This window comes from Raphanus sativus, chromosome 3 (assembly GCF_000801105.2).
Source record: "Raphanus sativus cultivar WK10039 chromosome 3, ASM80110v3, whole genome shotgun sequence".
Lineage (NCBI taxonomy): Eukaryota > Viridiplantae > Streptophyta > Magnoliopsida > Brassicales > Brassicaceae > Raphanus > Raphanus sativus.
The window spans coordinates 26,335,492-26,353,011 of record NC_079513.1 but is presented as its reverse complement, the minus strand read 5'-3'; the positions used below and the strand labels follow the sequence as shown (position 1 = coordinate 26,353,011).

General features: G+C 27.5%; 2 protein-coding genes across 2 annotated transcripts; both read left to right on the top strand.

Moving 5' to 3' along the window:
* The first annotated feature begins 2,494 nt into the window (after nt 1-2,494).
* Nucleotides 2,495-3,872, top strand: LOC108839182 (uncharacterized). Its single transcript, XM_018612001.2, has 2 exons — nt 2,495-2,905; nt 3,451-3,872. The coding sequence occupies exons 1-2, from the start codon at nt 2,773-2,775 to the stop codon at nt 3,819-3,821; spliced, it is 504 nt and encodes a 167-aa protein (XP_018467503.1). The 5' UTR covers nt 2,495-2,772; the 3' UTR covers nt 3,822-3,872.
* A 10,757-nt stretch (nt 3,873-14,629) lies between these two features.
* Nucleotides 14,630-17,520, top strand: LOC130509446 (uncharacterized). Its single transcript, XM_057005421.1, is given in 5 exon segments — nt 14,630-14,818; nt 14,946-15,107; nt 15,190-15,243; nt 16,918-17,066; nt 17,139-17,520. Coding segments are annotated over 5 exon segments (936 nt in total).

Sequence of the window (17,520 nt, the reverse complement as noted above, 5' to 3'; positions counted from 1 at the left end):
CAACAAATATCTTTTATTTTTGAAAGTTGCAAATCAATCCTATTCAATTTTAATTTTATAAGATTTTCATACAGTTTTAACTTTGTTTAAACAAAAGTTTAACTAAAAAGATTGTTAGGTAAATCAAAAGTGTCATTTTATGTTTATAAAAACTGTATTTTCTTATAAAAATAATTGTTTTGATATAATTATAAAAGTTTAAAAATTAAAGGACTGTTTTGAAATAAAAAAAGTATGCTTCTATAATAGAGAAATGCTATTTTTTTCTCTATTTATAGAGGTGAAAATAGCATTCCTCTATTATAGAGGTGAATATAACAATAGGTTGGAACATTTTTTACTCTATTATAGCATTTAGAGATGAATATAGCTTTGGATTGGAGATGCTCTGAAAGGTAAACTCAATACTTGTTCATATTATCAAAGAGTATGTGAGATGATAAATAAAAAGGGGTCAACAGATAAATATTGGATGTATGTACTAGAGTATGATGTAATATCAAGACTAATAAAACTAAGAATTATATAATAACGTGAATAACATGGATAAATATTGGATGTATGTAGTAGAGTATGATGTAATTTGAAGACTAATAAAATTAAGAATTTAGCGAGGGTTATGGACTTACAAGCACTTAACATTGGTACTAGAAGTGGAATGAGACAGATGTAAACTCTATAATATAAATCATATTAGATTCTTTAAACAAGCACCAAATAGTAACGACCAGATTTAAACTGGTTAACATAATGTCATGAGTTTATCCGGCTATTTAGCATTAGATTCTTTAAACAAGCACATAATGTAAGTGCTTGGAATGAGACCAGATTTAAACAAGCACCAAATGTTAAGTGCTTGTAAGCCCAAAAGGCTGAAGAGGAATGAGACAGATGTAAACTCTATAACATAAATTTAGGGGATGTTATTGGTTTAAGATTTTAAAATAGTTTTGATTATTTTAGAAAATAAATAGTTTAATAGATTTAAAAAGAATTTCTAGATTCTTAAAAAATTTGTCAAAGAATCTTGTAGATTATAACAGATTATTTAGCTATAAATAATTTTAAACTTTGGTAGAGTTTATCTCTAAAGTACTGAATAATATTATGTTTGTTGCATTTGTTATTATCGGTTATTTTGCCGACTATTCAATTTCTAATAATTATCTCCAAGTCAAAGACGAGTTATAATCATTAGCTTTACTAGAACTTTTGTCTCTGCAGGTATTATTCATTTCTAACTTTTGCACGTATAACATGCATGCTTCGTTTGATTGCATCTTTTTTCATATTTTGCTTTGCGTTTCTTTTCCTATCTATATTGATTTTGATTATGTGATATATTACTATAACTAACTGATGGGAAATTCACAGAAAAGTAAAGAAAAAGGTATGTGTAGTCAATGAGTACAAGAGGAAACAAAACTCTTGGCCGATCTGTTGTCGATGCTATTCATCGGCGTGATGCTAGTGGTCTAATAAACAAGTTTACAGTGGATTAAAAAATCTTAGCTGTTCTCAATGAAAAACTTGGATGCCAAAAAGAACACAAGCACTACCTAAGTAGAATACAATTTTGAAAACCATACACCAAAACTATTTGGATCTTCAACGCTGTAATTCTGGATTTGGATAAACCAGATGAGGTGTGGGATGAGTATCTAAAGGTAGTATTTGATTACATAAATTTATTAAAGCTTTCAAACATATTATAACTGAAAACAATTTTTATTTATCCACAGAAACATTCCACACATACCCATCTACGCTATGATTCTGTTGCAAAATTTGAAGATCTGCAACTCATATTTGTAAATGGTGCAACTACGTTCGTTCTGCAGTTGGAATGGGTGATACTACAGATGCTCGAACGTTTAGAGCTGAGGAGAATAATCAAGTGAGAGAAAACATAAATCTTCATCAAAGCAGTGATTGAGTTTGAATGATTATGATACATTTAAAACCACCATTGATAGAGATGTTATGATAACAATAGCTTACTACACCCAGGCGTCTTATAGTTTTGACGGCTACGGAATGTAGTTTGTGATCCTGTTATTTGCTTTTGTTAAATTATAAAAAGAGTTTTTAAGAATACTAGGGCTAGATGCAATATTTCGAGAGACAAATTTTATAAAGCAAGTTCTTATAAATCAATGATCTAATAACTACAGATTTTAAAAGATGACAAAATCAATAACTTTCTTTATTTTTTGAATAACACAATTTTTTCATTGATATTGAAAAACAATGAATCAAATAACTCTAGATTTTTGTAAACTTCTAAATACTTATTATAAATTCATAAATCAATAACATCAACCTTTAACATACTTTTTAAAAGTCTTAATTGAATAACACCAGAATTATTATAAAATCCAAATCTATAAAAATCTCTACATATTAGGAATCCAATAACACCCCCTTATATTAGATTCTTTAAACAAGCACCAAATAGTCGGATAAAATGATATGGTACTAGATAGAAAAGTTTCAGTCTTAGGATTAAAAATAAAAGAAAAAAGACATTAACTCAAGAGGCGTCCTTTAATTGAGAGAGCCAAGACACGGCTCTTAGGAGACACATGTCACAAAACTATTGGGTGGAGGAGATGTGTTAGAGTTCTTCCGACTCGTTTCTTCTTCTCTCGAGATAGATCGCTGGTGAAAGAAGGACTTGTTTGCAGAGACGGAACCGCACCTCGCCGGATAGTGTAATCTCCAGCGAAGAAGATTAAAGTTCCTTTGAGGGATGGTGTGAAAGCCATCGTTATGGACTCGAGGAGCACAGAGCTGCGTGCAGATCCTTGTCGAAAAGGGATGCAAAACCCCCATCATGAATTCTTTAATGTGATTTCAATTGAATACTCAAACTGCTCTCAATTCTCATCTACGTTTCTTCAAGGTCAAGTTTTTTTCTTCTGTAATTGTAGACGCCATGGTCTTCATGTACAATTGGATATCATATCAGAGAAATTACTCCATTGAAACCTTGTTTGATATGTACAACTTTGTGGAAAAAAAATCCATCTTTGCAAATGTTTTGTTGTTGCAAGCTTTTAGAGTCATGTTATTGGAACCGTAATAGGAGTTATATCAGTGTGTTGCGTTCTTTTACTTTTGAGGTTTCAGTTTTTCTTTGCAGAAACCTCCTCTCTCTTAGTCAAGCTTTCAAAAGGTATTGTCTCTGTTTCTTCTTGGAACAAGTCTTACCTGGATGAGCCTTGCCTTGTTCTAGGTGTTAGTTGTCTCGAGATGAGTCTTTTACTCTGAAAGAGGATGTTACCCTCCGTTTGAATCTTCCTTTACCTCAGTTTGAGGATGTTGCAAGCGATCTGTCTTTACCTCTACAAGAGGATGTTGCACTGTGTTATCCCGTTTTAGTACCGCCGTATGGGGTTGGTAGTATTACAACCTTTGTCTTGTTGGCTTTGTTTTCTGTGGTTTCAGGGACTGTTGCTTCTAAAAATGGAGGTTTTGGATGGTTTATCCATGGTATGGATGAAGCCCATGACTCTCAAAGCTCTTCTAGGATATTATATGTGGTCTCAGCCCTTGCAGCCGAAGCTTTGACGTTGAAGGTGGCCCTTCCTTCAGCATCATCTGCTGGATTTTCAAAGCTTCAAGTAATTTTGGACTCTATTGTCCTCTTCTCTGCCCTGCATTCAGGGATGGATTTGAACGAGATCGCAGGTTGTTCCCTTGCCACTCTCTTCAGTCCCCTACCATTTAACTTTTATCAGTGCACAACATTATGTTTGGCTGTTGCAATTGCTATGTGTGTGTTCTTCAAACTATGCTCCTCTATTACTATATTTTGAGATATGAATGAATGAAATAAATCTTTGACAAAAAAAAAAAGAAACCATGAAAGTTTTTGCATAAGCATAACTTGAAACACATTCACACACACACACATGCACAAGTGTGTCTTTTCCACAACCCCTAATGGAGTTTTATGTTAATTTTTGCCTGTGATTTTTATTATGACTCTTACAGTTATTTCTAAATCAGATTTGAATCATATTCATCATTAATCATACAAAGGTATGTGTGCGGTTTACACATTTTGCAAAAAATAAATAAATATTACATGTACAAAGTGGTTGCAACCAAATAAGTATACATTATATAGTGTGTTTTATAAATATTTTTATTTTATTATATTTCTATACTTCTACATATTCTAACATGTATTAAAATTTCTTTATTTATTTTCTGTCAAAACGTAATTTAATATTGAGTAACTTAGCCCAAAATACTAAAAGAAGGCATAAATTAGGGAGATTCCTTTTTTTTTTTGCGTAACTAGTGTAAGTTCTTATATTGCTAAGAAAAATCTATTTCTATTTGGAGAAAAGAAGAGTTTATATCCCCACCCCCCTAATGTACCATATTTGATGTACAAAATTGTTTCAGTTATTTTCCTTAATTATCAACTTCATGCCTTTTATATTTTATCCAGTTGAACAATATTTATTAAAAATATGATGGGTTTTGGGTAACCGAAAGAATAAATAAATCATATATGAAGAGTTTTCAAATATTTTAAAGATTGAAACCTACTCAAATTGAAATGAAACCATTCGGGTATGTGAGTCTAAAACTACTCTACTTACAAAATGTCATCCTAAAATATCTAAAAATATGTTTCCATCCTAAAAATTATATTAGTTTAAAAGTTGTCTGAATGTTAAGGATGTACGTCGCATAATCCTATAAATAAAATGGTTTATTAAAGAGTGTAAAAGATGTATAAGGATGTATCTTATCATTTTACGAATGTATATTTTTATGCTAAAATGCAAAGATTTCCAAGCGGTTTTTTAATTTTTTTTTTAACAACTTCCAAGCTGTTTTTAAAATGCATAAATACGTGTCTTATCATCACAGATTCATAGAAATGTGTTTTCTTATTATAAATAGGAATCCAAAAGTTGTCAAAAGATGTATATATTTCCTAAAAGTTGCAATAGTTTAAAAATTTGTAAAAATGTCTAAGAATGTATTTTTCGTAAAGGTGTTTATAAGTATTTGTAAAAATGTGTAAAATACTTCTTATGATCTTAGTGAACGTGTATTTTAATGCTAATTACATGAAATATGTGTTTGTAATGTAGGTACTTTATCAAAGGAAATTGTAAACAATTTTTACAGATCATTTTTTTATAAAATATGATATTTATTTTGTAAAAAATGTTTCCGTGCACGGGTTCATTACCTAGAATTTTATTATAACGCATGAAAGTCTATTTGTTATATAAGTTTTTTTTACTAATAACTATTACCATATTTTTTACAGTAATAAAGAAGTTCTAATTGGTAAAATACTTGAATTATAATTACGTAATAATTCATCGCAACCGTAATTTTTATTTTATTTTTCTGATCTTTTTATTTTATTTTAGCATTAACTAAATTGAAATAAAGATTATAAATTTGATGGACAATAATTAGTAAAAATTATTTAGATTATCTATAAACGAACATAGTTTTGTGTTCAATCGAAGAAATATAATTCTGATGAACACTAAATATGAATGAATAGAAAAACTTTTATTTCGTACATCATTTTGTTTTTCTTTTTTTTTTAATTTAGAGTTTTGATTTTACTTCTAAATTTTATTATTTTATTTGATGGTCGAAACATTTTTTATTTTTTGTTTTTTAGTTAAACATATAAATTTTTTTTATCTTTTTCGGTATAAAACTGAATAAACTGAAAATCGACAGTCTATAAAACGGATCGAAATAAATATAAATTTAATAATAGTTGTATTTTACTAAACGAAATACCAAAATTCGTAAAAATCAAACCGAACAGATATCCAAATTAAACAATTTTAACAACCGACGGGTTGACATTCATTGAAATACGAATACTCAAACCGACAAGAAAACAACATATATATAACAACATTTTATCGACAAAAAAAATATATATATAACAACATTTTAACTAACAACATATATCCTTGATTACGTCCACACAAATAAAGATAACGTACACACAGTTAGAAATTAACATCCGCCATCCGGCGAACCATTAGTAGTATATAAAGTGTCACAAGAAACATTCCTCGAATGGTTCTTCTTTGATCTATTTTAATAACATAACTAGATTTAGTACTAATTATTTTATTTTACACATATAGTTATCATTTTCCATAATTAATTGTACTATTTATCATATTAATAATTGTTTAATATAACATTTTTAAATACAACAACTTTATAGTTTACATGCAATAACTTAATTTATTTGTTTTAAATTTTCAGTGATAACATATTTTAAATCATGTGATACAAAATTCTAAAATAAAAAATATTATTGGTTAAAATAGTTTTTTATTGAAAAGTATTATATTAAATGAATATCACAGTTTAATACAAAATTGTATATGAGTTTAGTTATAATTACAAAATTAATTAGATATTTTAAAAGTTTGTTTAGTTAAAATGAAATATAAACTTATATCCTAAACTCAACTCTGATTTGTCTTTGTATAATACAATTATTGATTATTTGTTTTTAAAAACATCATTCTGCATCCAACAATACAAAGAGAAAAATACTCACCGTAATACAATTTTGTCATCAAGACTCGAGTGAACCAAACTATCTAACAATTCAGAATATACAATTATACTCAATTATTCAGGGGTTGCCACTCTTGTTCTTTTTTATCCATTAAAAATAGATCAATATAAGGACCATCAACTTGATTTATTTGTAACATAGTGCGTACTTATCTAATGGACGACACTATTATCTTACATTCTCATTCTATATTCTTTACTTAAAAAAAACTAGAGCTAACAAAGTTTAGCCACATTAGAATAATTCAGAACATGTCAAAACATCATACATTAAAGGTTTCTGCATTTGGCTAACCTATCACTTCACAGTTCCACCCCATTGTATCTCTCTCTGGTATTTTACCAAACAGTTGGTGTGCGTTCAGAAAAACCAGACAATTGTCACTATAAACCCAAATTTGTCAGACCAAAGAAACGTTATCACACTTCCAATCTTATAAAAAAACAACTAGCAACCATCAATTCTTGGCAACCTATCAAATCTTGGCAACCTTATGAATTATTGGCAACCTATCAAATCTCCATACATTTTTATGTCTCAGACGGAAGGAAAGAGACGTTACGGTAGAGACAGTGATGGAAGTGAAGTAAAGCAAAGCGTCTTTTTTTTTTTAATATGGCGCGTGGAGTTTCGGTTTCTGGTTTGCTTTCACATCGCTGTAATGGGGGGGGGGGGGGGAGATTTAAGTGAAGTAAAGCAAAGCGTCTTTCTTTAAAGGGGAAATTGCCAAAACGGAACAAAAATTCAGCATGGTTGTCCCTATAGTATAAAACTATCATTTAGTTGTCCTTTTAGTATAATTTCTTTTATAATCCCAAAACTAACCCTTGATTAATCTAATTAAACACATTAAATTAATAGAATTTTAAAAAATAATAATTAAAACGTTTAAAAAGAGAAAATAAAAATAAAAACTTTTTTTTAATAAAAATAATTTTGTAAAACTTAATAAAAATAAAAAAAAAAATTTACAAATTTTTTTAAATAAAAAACGTTAAATCAACATAATAAAAAACAGTTAACAAATTTTTATTTTTTATAAAAAAGTTTAAAATGTTTGTAAACTTTTTAATTTTATCAAAATTTTTAATGAAAAATAATAAATGTATTTTTATAAAGTTTGTTTAAACTTTTTATTAAAAACTTTTTGTAAAGTTTTATTTTATTTTTATAAAATTTACAAATTTTATATAGTTTGTTTAAAGTTTTTATTAAACACATTAAACTAAAAGAATTTAAAAATAATAATTAAAAACGTTTTAAAAAGGGAAAATAAAATAAAACTTTTAAAATTTTATTTAATAAAAATAAACTTTGTAAAAATAAAAATAATTTACAAAATGTTTTAATAAAAACGTTAAATAAACTTATTAAAAACATTTACAAAGTTTTATTTTTATAAAAATTTTAAAACTTTTTAAATAAAATTGTAAAATTAAATAAAAAATTTAAAATTTATAAAATAAAAATAAAACTTTACAAAAAAATTAATAAAAACTTTAAACTAACTTTATAAAAAGAAACATTGTACAAAGTTTTATTTTTTATAAAAAGTTTAAAACGTTTGTAACCATTTTAATTTTATCAAACTTTTTAATAAAAATATAAATTTTAAAATTTTTTTAATAAAAATAAATTTTTACAAAAAAATAAACCTAATTTCAAAACACCACATGTTGTATAGATATGTATCATAGTGAACAAGAGTTTGTGAAAAAAACAAAAAAAAAACTATGGAAAAACCATAGATTAATGAATAAGACAAGGGAAAATCATTTTTAAAAAAAATTTGACAAGCAAAATCGAAAATAACACGTTTTAGGAAGTTAGAATATTTTTAGAAGATTTTTAGAATATTTCCATAACTGAAATTGTCATTAATTTTCGCAAAAATCAGGTAATCTTATCCGTAGAAGGCGCATTCTAAAAGTTTAGAACATTGACAAAATCCAGAACACGCATTCTACTTTTAGTAGACGGAAGAGTACATTTTAGAAAACACATTCCGCGAAATTTAGAATACTTAATAAAAGTAGAAGATGCTTCAGGACGAAAAGTAGATAGCTTTAGGATTAGTAGAATGCGCATTCCACTTTTTTAGAAAATTAGTAAATAGTAGAATGTACGTTCTAAAAATAGTAGATGAACATGTTTATTTTAGAAAACGCTTTCTACTATACCATTTTCCGTAGAAGGCACATTCTACCTTTAGTAGAACGTATTTTCAAATTCTTATTTATCAACTTTTTGAAAACAAAAAAAATATCAGCATGTGTATATTGGTGTTTTATTAATTGTTTGTATTTTCAATATTTTTTTTGATTCACAAAAGTATTTATTTCATTAGTTTTCAGAAATACAAAGGGTAAAAAGGAGAAAAATTGGACAAAAAATGATTTATACCAAAGGGACAACACCTTTGTTTTTTTGTTCTCTATTAGCAATTTTCCCTTCTTTAAATAGTAAGAAAATACAATCGGTTCGCACCAAATTTGTCGGGCGTTATACACTTGTATTCTTCCTAACATTATTACTAGTATATAAATCATAGAAAATAACACTCTTGGATTTTAATAGTGTATTATTGTATATGCAATATAGAACATTGTCCAATGAAGTATAATTTGTTTGTTTTTAGTCAAAATCATAATCTGAAGACTGACAAAAAGCAGGATGAACTGGGTCCTTAAGTCCTTAACACATAAAACTAGTCTGCAAACACAGACAGAGAAGAGAATCTTTATGCTACCCAAAAACGTTAACGAAGAGGCTTCTTTCTATAAACTTCAACATTTCAGAAGGTTCAGCACAAAACTCTACAACGTGGCAAAAGGTTACAAGCACGAGTTACTCAGTTTCCAATGCCTAAATTATTCTAGGCGTCCCAAAAAAATCATACAACTGTGAAAAAAAAACCATGTGTATGAGTGGAACCCGAGGAATGATGGGTAATGTATCCGTGAGAGGGATGATTCCTTCTTCCTTCTCAGCTTGTGAGGGGTTTACTGTCCGTCTTGGATCCACAAAATCGTTTATCAAGTGCCAATATCTGATCATCCATTGGAACAGTTTTGAATATCAGTTTTTCCAATACATGGAGGTATTTATATACATATGATATGTAATCTACAAGCCTGATCACCGATGGTACCAATGAGAAGCTGCTTTGAAGTTATACCCTTTAATTTGCAGCTGATGTTACCGCGATGGTTTTCACGGACTGAGGAAAGAAGTATGACTGTGACTTAGTGAACACCCTACCCTCTGGTCTCAGACCGAAGGACAGAGACGTTACCGTAGAGACAGTGATGGAAGTGTAGTTTCAGGACTGGTTTCTTCACTTTCTTGTGATGTTAGCCTTTTTTTTTTTAAGTTCCTGCGAGAGCTTGTGAAGCTCGTCCATTCTCCATAAACTGATGCTTTCTTTTTTTTTTAAGACTGCGGAAGCTCTAGCTGTTTCTTTGTCGTCGCTTCAGTATGACCAAAACAGGTTCTTTTTTTTCGTGAATATATAAAAGACAGAGAATGGTGACACTATTTGATGAAGGCAGAGACTACTTGGTCATTAATAAAAAAAAATGATACTTTGAGAAGCTGAGAAACATGAGATAGAAAAGAAAAACCCTTGTCTCGTAGATTGACTGAAGAAGCTCTGAAACATTAAACTTCATTGAAATTAAAGTAGCTCAAAAAGCTTAAGGAGGTTTCATACAATATAACACATAAACACACTTATATCATGAGTCTATAACAGATACATGGTTAATAATAAGAACAGAGCTTTTCAATATAGTTGAAGATGAACCATTACTTTCCCCGCGTTCTGCTGCTTTTCACGCAATCCCCTCCGTTCCTCCACCAACAGCCTGATCTGCCCTTTCAGCGACGATTACCCCTTTGTCACGCAGATGTTGCAGGAGCATATAAACTCCGATGGCGACGAGAAGCGTCAGAATCATTCCGACAACCAATAAGACGAGAAGAAGGATGAAAACGTTTGTAGGGAGATCCGGGATCTCTGACCCCATCATCCCTTTTTTTTTTTGTTTCTTTTTTCTTGGTTATCACGTTTGTTTGATTATTGATTCGCCGCTCAGACACTCGGTTTAAATAGGATTAAGTTTCTTTGTTATCCACATCACAGCTTAACAGATATACTACCTACTGATTCATTTCCATTATCAAGTGAGAATAATTATTTTCCAACAACAGCCTGAGTTGTTGTTATAATTTTTTTACTCAGATGTCTTTAAGTAGAACCTAAAAGTATATGAAAATCAAACTAATAATATTATATTTTTAGCAAAAACAAAAATAATAATATTAAAACAAATAACTATAATAAGTAGACGAAACTAACTGAAACTAGTAAAATCCATGACAAAAAAAGAAACTAATAAAATCCAAGTGGACTAGTATCCACTATTAAAATTACCATGGATTCATATGAAAAAAAGTAAACTTTTAATATATTTATAATACTATTAATAAAAGTCATAAAAATGAAAAAAAAAATAGATTGCACATCTTTCACAATTATAAAGACCTATATTTTCAGTTAAAAAGGGACTTATATATTTGAACGTGCAAGGAGATCTAACATACATAAAACTTCAAAACATTAAAACATTGACATATAGCTCATGAATTCTGTTGTTAAACTCCTCACGTACATATTCACAATTTCTGCAGTTTGATCGAGAGAAATTGATAGTACGTAATTATTTGAGAATGCGAACTTTTGGAAATAGTTAATATTAACTGGAAATAAATATATGATAGTAAATTTATTTTTCTGAATCCTAGACAGAGTATAATTGTAAAAGATTATATAATATATTAATCTCTCTTTCTAAAACCCTAAATATTTTTTTTCTTTAATAAAATCATGAGCAAAAGAGATTTGTATCATATTTTTTAGGTTCTAACCAAAAGAAAATTATAAAAAAGTTTCTATGATAATATTTTGAGAGAGAATTTAACAATGAATATGACACTAAAAATTTAAAAATTAACAAAACAAGTGTAAAAATAGTATTGATACAAATTGTAGAAATAGTAATTTTAAAATTATTTATTAGAAAATAGAAATAATTATTTTATAGCAACTTTTTCTGAAATCTAAAGAGAAGATAATTGTTAGAGATTATATGACAGCAATTTTACTTTTCTAAAATCTTAAACAAAAATGTAAAAAAGTATTTTTTGTAATTTTTATCTCCTTAATTGTAAATAAAAAGGAGATTTATAAAATATAATATTTTCCTTTTTAAAAATCCTAGAAAAAAGAATTAAAAGCTTATTTAATAAAATATTAAATTAGTATATAAAGAATTGTATAATATTGTCGTTGACTTGATTGGTTAATTTTAACTTTTAAATTTTTATTTTATTCTAATTCTTATTTGGGGTTGGTTTCAATTAAATATTTAGGTATATTATTTTCTCTAGCTAGCCTTAAATACAAAGTTGATAATAATTCATCTATTCATCATGATTATAAAATACAAATATTAACTTGAATTTATGTATGAAAGTGAAAAACGAGTTTTTAATTATAAAGAAATCTCACACAATATATGCAAAAAAACCATAAAAGTATAATAAAATAATCAATATTTCGTGTTTTTATAAATTTAAATAAACAAAGCCCGTCGCAACGCATGTGCTAGTATATAAAAATCTATACTATTAAAAGAGAAGTACAAATATGAATCTACCCTTAAAACTACAACTTATTTACACATTTATGCTACTAAAGTAATAACTAAGCCTAACTTTAAGCATTTATTAGATATTATTTCAAATGGTACTACCAGATTGGACACTGATTTTGCTACCAATGTTGTCAAATTAACACAGCAAATTCCTAATTAACAACTAAGAATGGGATATACTACTAAGTAGATGAAATTAATTAAAATCTACCCATATTAATGTGTAATTGACGTTTTTAAAAATATATGAGTAGATTAATGTTTTTCATCGACCAAAAGAAAGTGGGTATCTGATATTAACGTGTAACTAATATTTCTTTAAAAGTATCTGAGTAGATAAATGGTTTTGTCAATCAAAATAAAGTGTGCAAGTATATGTGTAGATTAATTGAAATCTACTCATATGAACGTGTAATTGACATTTCTTTAAGAATATCTGAGTACATTTATGTTTTTCTAATTTTTTTACAGATATCTTTAAGGTAGACCCTAGAAAAATAGAACATGTATTTAATGCCAATTGGATTAGTATTAATAAAAATGACATTTGGACTCTGAGAAAAATATTATATATTTAAAAGTATATGAAAATCAAACTAATACTACTAAAACAAATAACTAAAATAAGTAACCGAGACTAACTGAAACAAATAGAACTAGATTTTGACCCGCGCTTTTGAAGCGCGGAATATTTTACGATGAAAAATTTCACTAATAATTTAACAAATATTTTGGTTATTTTTAAAGAGTGTGTATTTAAAATATTTTTGCATTTAAATCAGTATTTTTAAATTCAACCCGATTGTGATTATACCGGTTAATCCGGAGATCTGACAATTCAATTTATGTTTTTAAAATATTCATATTAAAAATCACTAAAACCCGAGACTAACCGATTGAACTGATGGATGACCGATATGTAATCTAATTGGATTTAAATTGTAATAGTTTCATAATTTGTAATCTTATAATCGAAATTTTAAAGTTCATTATTTGCAATTTATGAAATTATGACGCTTCTACAAAATTTTAAAGAGAAAATGATAGATATAAAATAACTAAGATTAATTATTGTATTATTTGGAAACATTGATAGTAGTATAAAAAATATATTGTTTGGAAACATTAATAGTAGTATAAAGAAATAAGTATATTGTTTGGAAACATGGATAGTAGTATAAAGAAATAAACATTAGTGAATTAATGTATGTTTAACTATAAAGTATAAATATGTATTTAATTTAAAAACTTACAAAATAAATGTTAGGTCCAACAGAATGTTTCTGTTTTAATAAGATAGATCCATGACAAAAGAAACTAATAAAATCCAAGTGAACTAGTATCCAGTATTAAAACTCCCATGGATTTATATGAAAAAGAAAACTTTTAATATATTTATAGTACTATTAATAAAAGTCATAAAAATGGATAAAAATAGATTGCACATCTTTCACAGTTTATAGAGATATTTTCAGTTAAAAAGACTTATATATAAGAACGTGCAAAGAGATCTAACACACATAAAACTTCAAAACATTAAAACATTGACATATAACTCATGAATTCTGTTGTTAAACTCCTCGTGTTCATATTTATATTCACAATTTCTGCTGTTCGATCGGCAGAAATTGAGGAAAATGTGAAATTCTTCAAGGTACATTGATGTATTGTATTTATAGATACCAAACTAATATTCTATTCTTTTACATCACTATATATATTATGGTACTCATTATATTTTGTCATAGTTAAATGAAAAGGTCATATAAGATTGTGTGGATATACATAAACAACCTTCGTTGAGCCACCCACTACTCCATAACCATAAGATTCAGGTTTCATCCTTTAAAATGATATTCTTATATCTATTAACATTTTTAGTTTTATATTTGCGTTAGATTACATTTGATATATTTAAAATATTTTGATTTCTGATTTGATTTTATTTAAGAGTATTTATAATCCCTAAAAATAATGCAAGAGACATTGCTAACAAACCATCCGAAAACCATTCTCAACTTTAGTATTTTCTCTTAAGTTTTTTACTATACATTATTTAAATAAAAAGGTATTTTCTGTTAATATTAAATTTATTTTATATGGCCAAAAATTATACTATATATATATTGAATTTGGAAGATTTTAAGTAATTTTATAAAGTAAAAAATTTGGAATATATTAACAAAATATATTCCATAAAATAAGTGTTTTTGTTTTTTAATTTAACTTGTATTTTGTATTATTTGGATTATATATAATATAGTTTGATTTCACATAATATACTTATTGTGTATCTTTCTAATTTGAATAGATGGAACCATCTTTTTCGATACATAAACCTAAATACAAAGGTAAAAAAGGGAATGAAATTAAAAGAACCGTCCACTGTCCAAATGGAATGGTACCTATACAAAGGAACACAAAAGAATATGTTGCAAATGGTAAATATTGGACAGAAAAACATTCTACTCCACTTATGGTCGATAGTCGTGGAACACATGTAAGTACAACTTTGAAATGGCTAAATTTTACAAATATCTATAATTTGAAAAATCTAAGTTACAGAAAAAAAAAATCTATAATCTGAAATATATTTGATATTTAAAAAATAATTTGAAATTTTGAAGTTTGCCGGAGTTAGAACACAAGATAAAGGCCCTTACCATGGTTTGGCTGCCTGGATGAGTGTGCATGATTTGAACGTTAGTAACGACCAGATTTCTTACACTGCCATATATGTCGAAAGTGGAGTTAACAACAAAGTTAACTCCATCCAAACTGGTTGGATGGTAAAATCAATGTTGATGCTATTTAATAAACCTAATTACTTTAAAATGTAAAATGCTTTAATTAAGTTGATGATATATATAGGTGAATCCAAGTTTATTTGGTGACAATCGCACATGGAGTTATGAATTTTGAAAGGTAAATATATTATAAATTATTAATATAATCCTAATTACATAACATATTTCAAACCATGGATAAGTGTGTTAATAGTAATTTCTTTGTTTTATAAAATTGCTATACATATACACTAGGGATAACTAATTGTAAATTATATTTTCTAAATCTTCTTAAGTGAAACATTAGAACATAGTTAACGCCGACTCTTAGACAAGAGTTAAAAAAAAAATTATAATTTAATTGTGGGTCCCACAAAATTTAAAATCTCACCTCTTCTTTCTCCTACTCAAGAGACGAAACAGGACAATCCTTAGAGCGTCCGTGGGCTCCACATGTCCATGATTGATCAGTTTTAATTTTTTTTTTAACACTTCTCACAGAAAAAGAAAAATAATAATAAAAAAACTTTAAGATCCCTTTACGTTAATTACAAGCTTTTATTCCTGAATCTTCTTTCAAAAATATTAATATTATATCAAAAATATGCATTCAAAGTATTAAAAATATTAAACTAACAGTTACAATACTAAGGGGGGGGGGGAAGTTATTGGTTTAAGAATTTTTAAGGAATTATAAAATTTTAAGAATCCATGGTTATTGGTTTATGGATTTTAAAAATCTTTCCAAAATCCATTGTTATTGGTTTAAAGGCTTTTAAATTTCATTCAAATCTTTTGTTATTCAAAAAGTTTAGTTTTTATTGATTTTTCTATTCTATTAAACTCTATGGTTATTGGGAGTTAAATTCTTTATATGTCTACTCATAAGATTTCTTAAATCTGTGTACTAATAAAAACATTTCCATACAGTATGACATATTTTTCTTGTTTGACATGTGATTTCCAGAAGATTTCTTTGTCGATTAGTTTCATATTTGGTGTGTTCTAACATAATCTTTCGTTTGTAAGAGTGATGTCTCAAAAAAAAATGTCAATGAAAACAAGACTATTAAAAATCTGCCATGTAGTATGAAGATAAAAAATGACTATTTTCATAACAAATCAAAGAACAAACCATAATACAAAGAATCAATACCATAAAATGCATTTGTCTATGTGAACACACCAAACGATAATCTAATAGTGCCTCATCGAGATTCATTGTTGAAATTTTCTACAATATTTTTGTATACTACCTTAGAAGGATTTTTTTTTTGAAAAACTACATTGTGCAAATTCTTAATAATCAATAACAATCTATAGAAATCAATACAAAATATTTGATAGAAATTTAGAAAACATTTGTGAAATCTCCTAAACTTTTAAAAATCTGTCAACTTCTAAAATCACTAAACTCTTTCCAAATTTTAGTTCCAATAACCCCCCTAAATGGAATGAACTCATCTTTTTCATGTTTTAAATGTTAAGCCAAACTAATTCAAAAAAATAGTACTAGATTTCACTCTTTTGATTTTGTTTCGTAAATTATGTTTTTTTTTCCTATCTGACTAACCAAACAATTGAGTTATTATAATTATGCAGGTTATTACAAAATAAAAACATGGACAGTGTTATTAATATTTTATATTATTTAAAATATAAATAACTAACAAATATATTTATCAGTAATTAATTTAACGCATAGTTATTCTTGTAGTATATATTTTTTTAATGTCTTTTAAACTTTTATGTACATTATCTTGAATTAACTGTCAGTTATCATCTAAGTTATATTGAAATTGAATATTAATAGGGTGCCAATGGAGCAGGCTGTTATAATACAATATGTCCTGGTTTTGTTGAAGTGTCAAAAACTGATCTTTTAAGTGCACCTTTTCCTTATCCCGGCAAAGGACAAAGAGAAAGAGCAGTCTATACTAGTATTTTACAAGTAAGATGGATATACTTAAATTTATGCTGCTAACATGTTTTCTAGTAGTTAATATGTGTATATTTTTGATATATTAAAGAAACAGGAAATTGGTGGACAACAGATGTAAAATACAATGGACCAGATACACATATTGGTTACTGGCCAAAAGAACTATTTGATCTTATAGGTAATAGTGTGAATATAATTGGAGTTACGGGAGCAGTCCGGGCTTCATCATCTGGTATAAGTCCGCCGATGGGTAATGGTCTTCTACCAACTGAAGATGAAACAGCGTCTGCACATGTTAAAAACCTTGAAATCTTAGATTCCGAGTTTAAAGTCCAAGAAAGTAACAAATCTAAATTAGAAAATGTATTAGATAACAACAAATGTTATGGCTTAAAAGATGGTAAGAAACGTATTTTCTTCAAAGAAATTTTGTTTATATATGGTGGACCGGGAGGAGATTCTTGTGGAATCTAG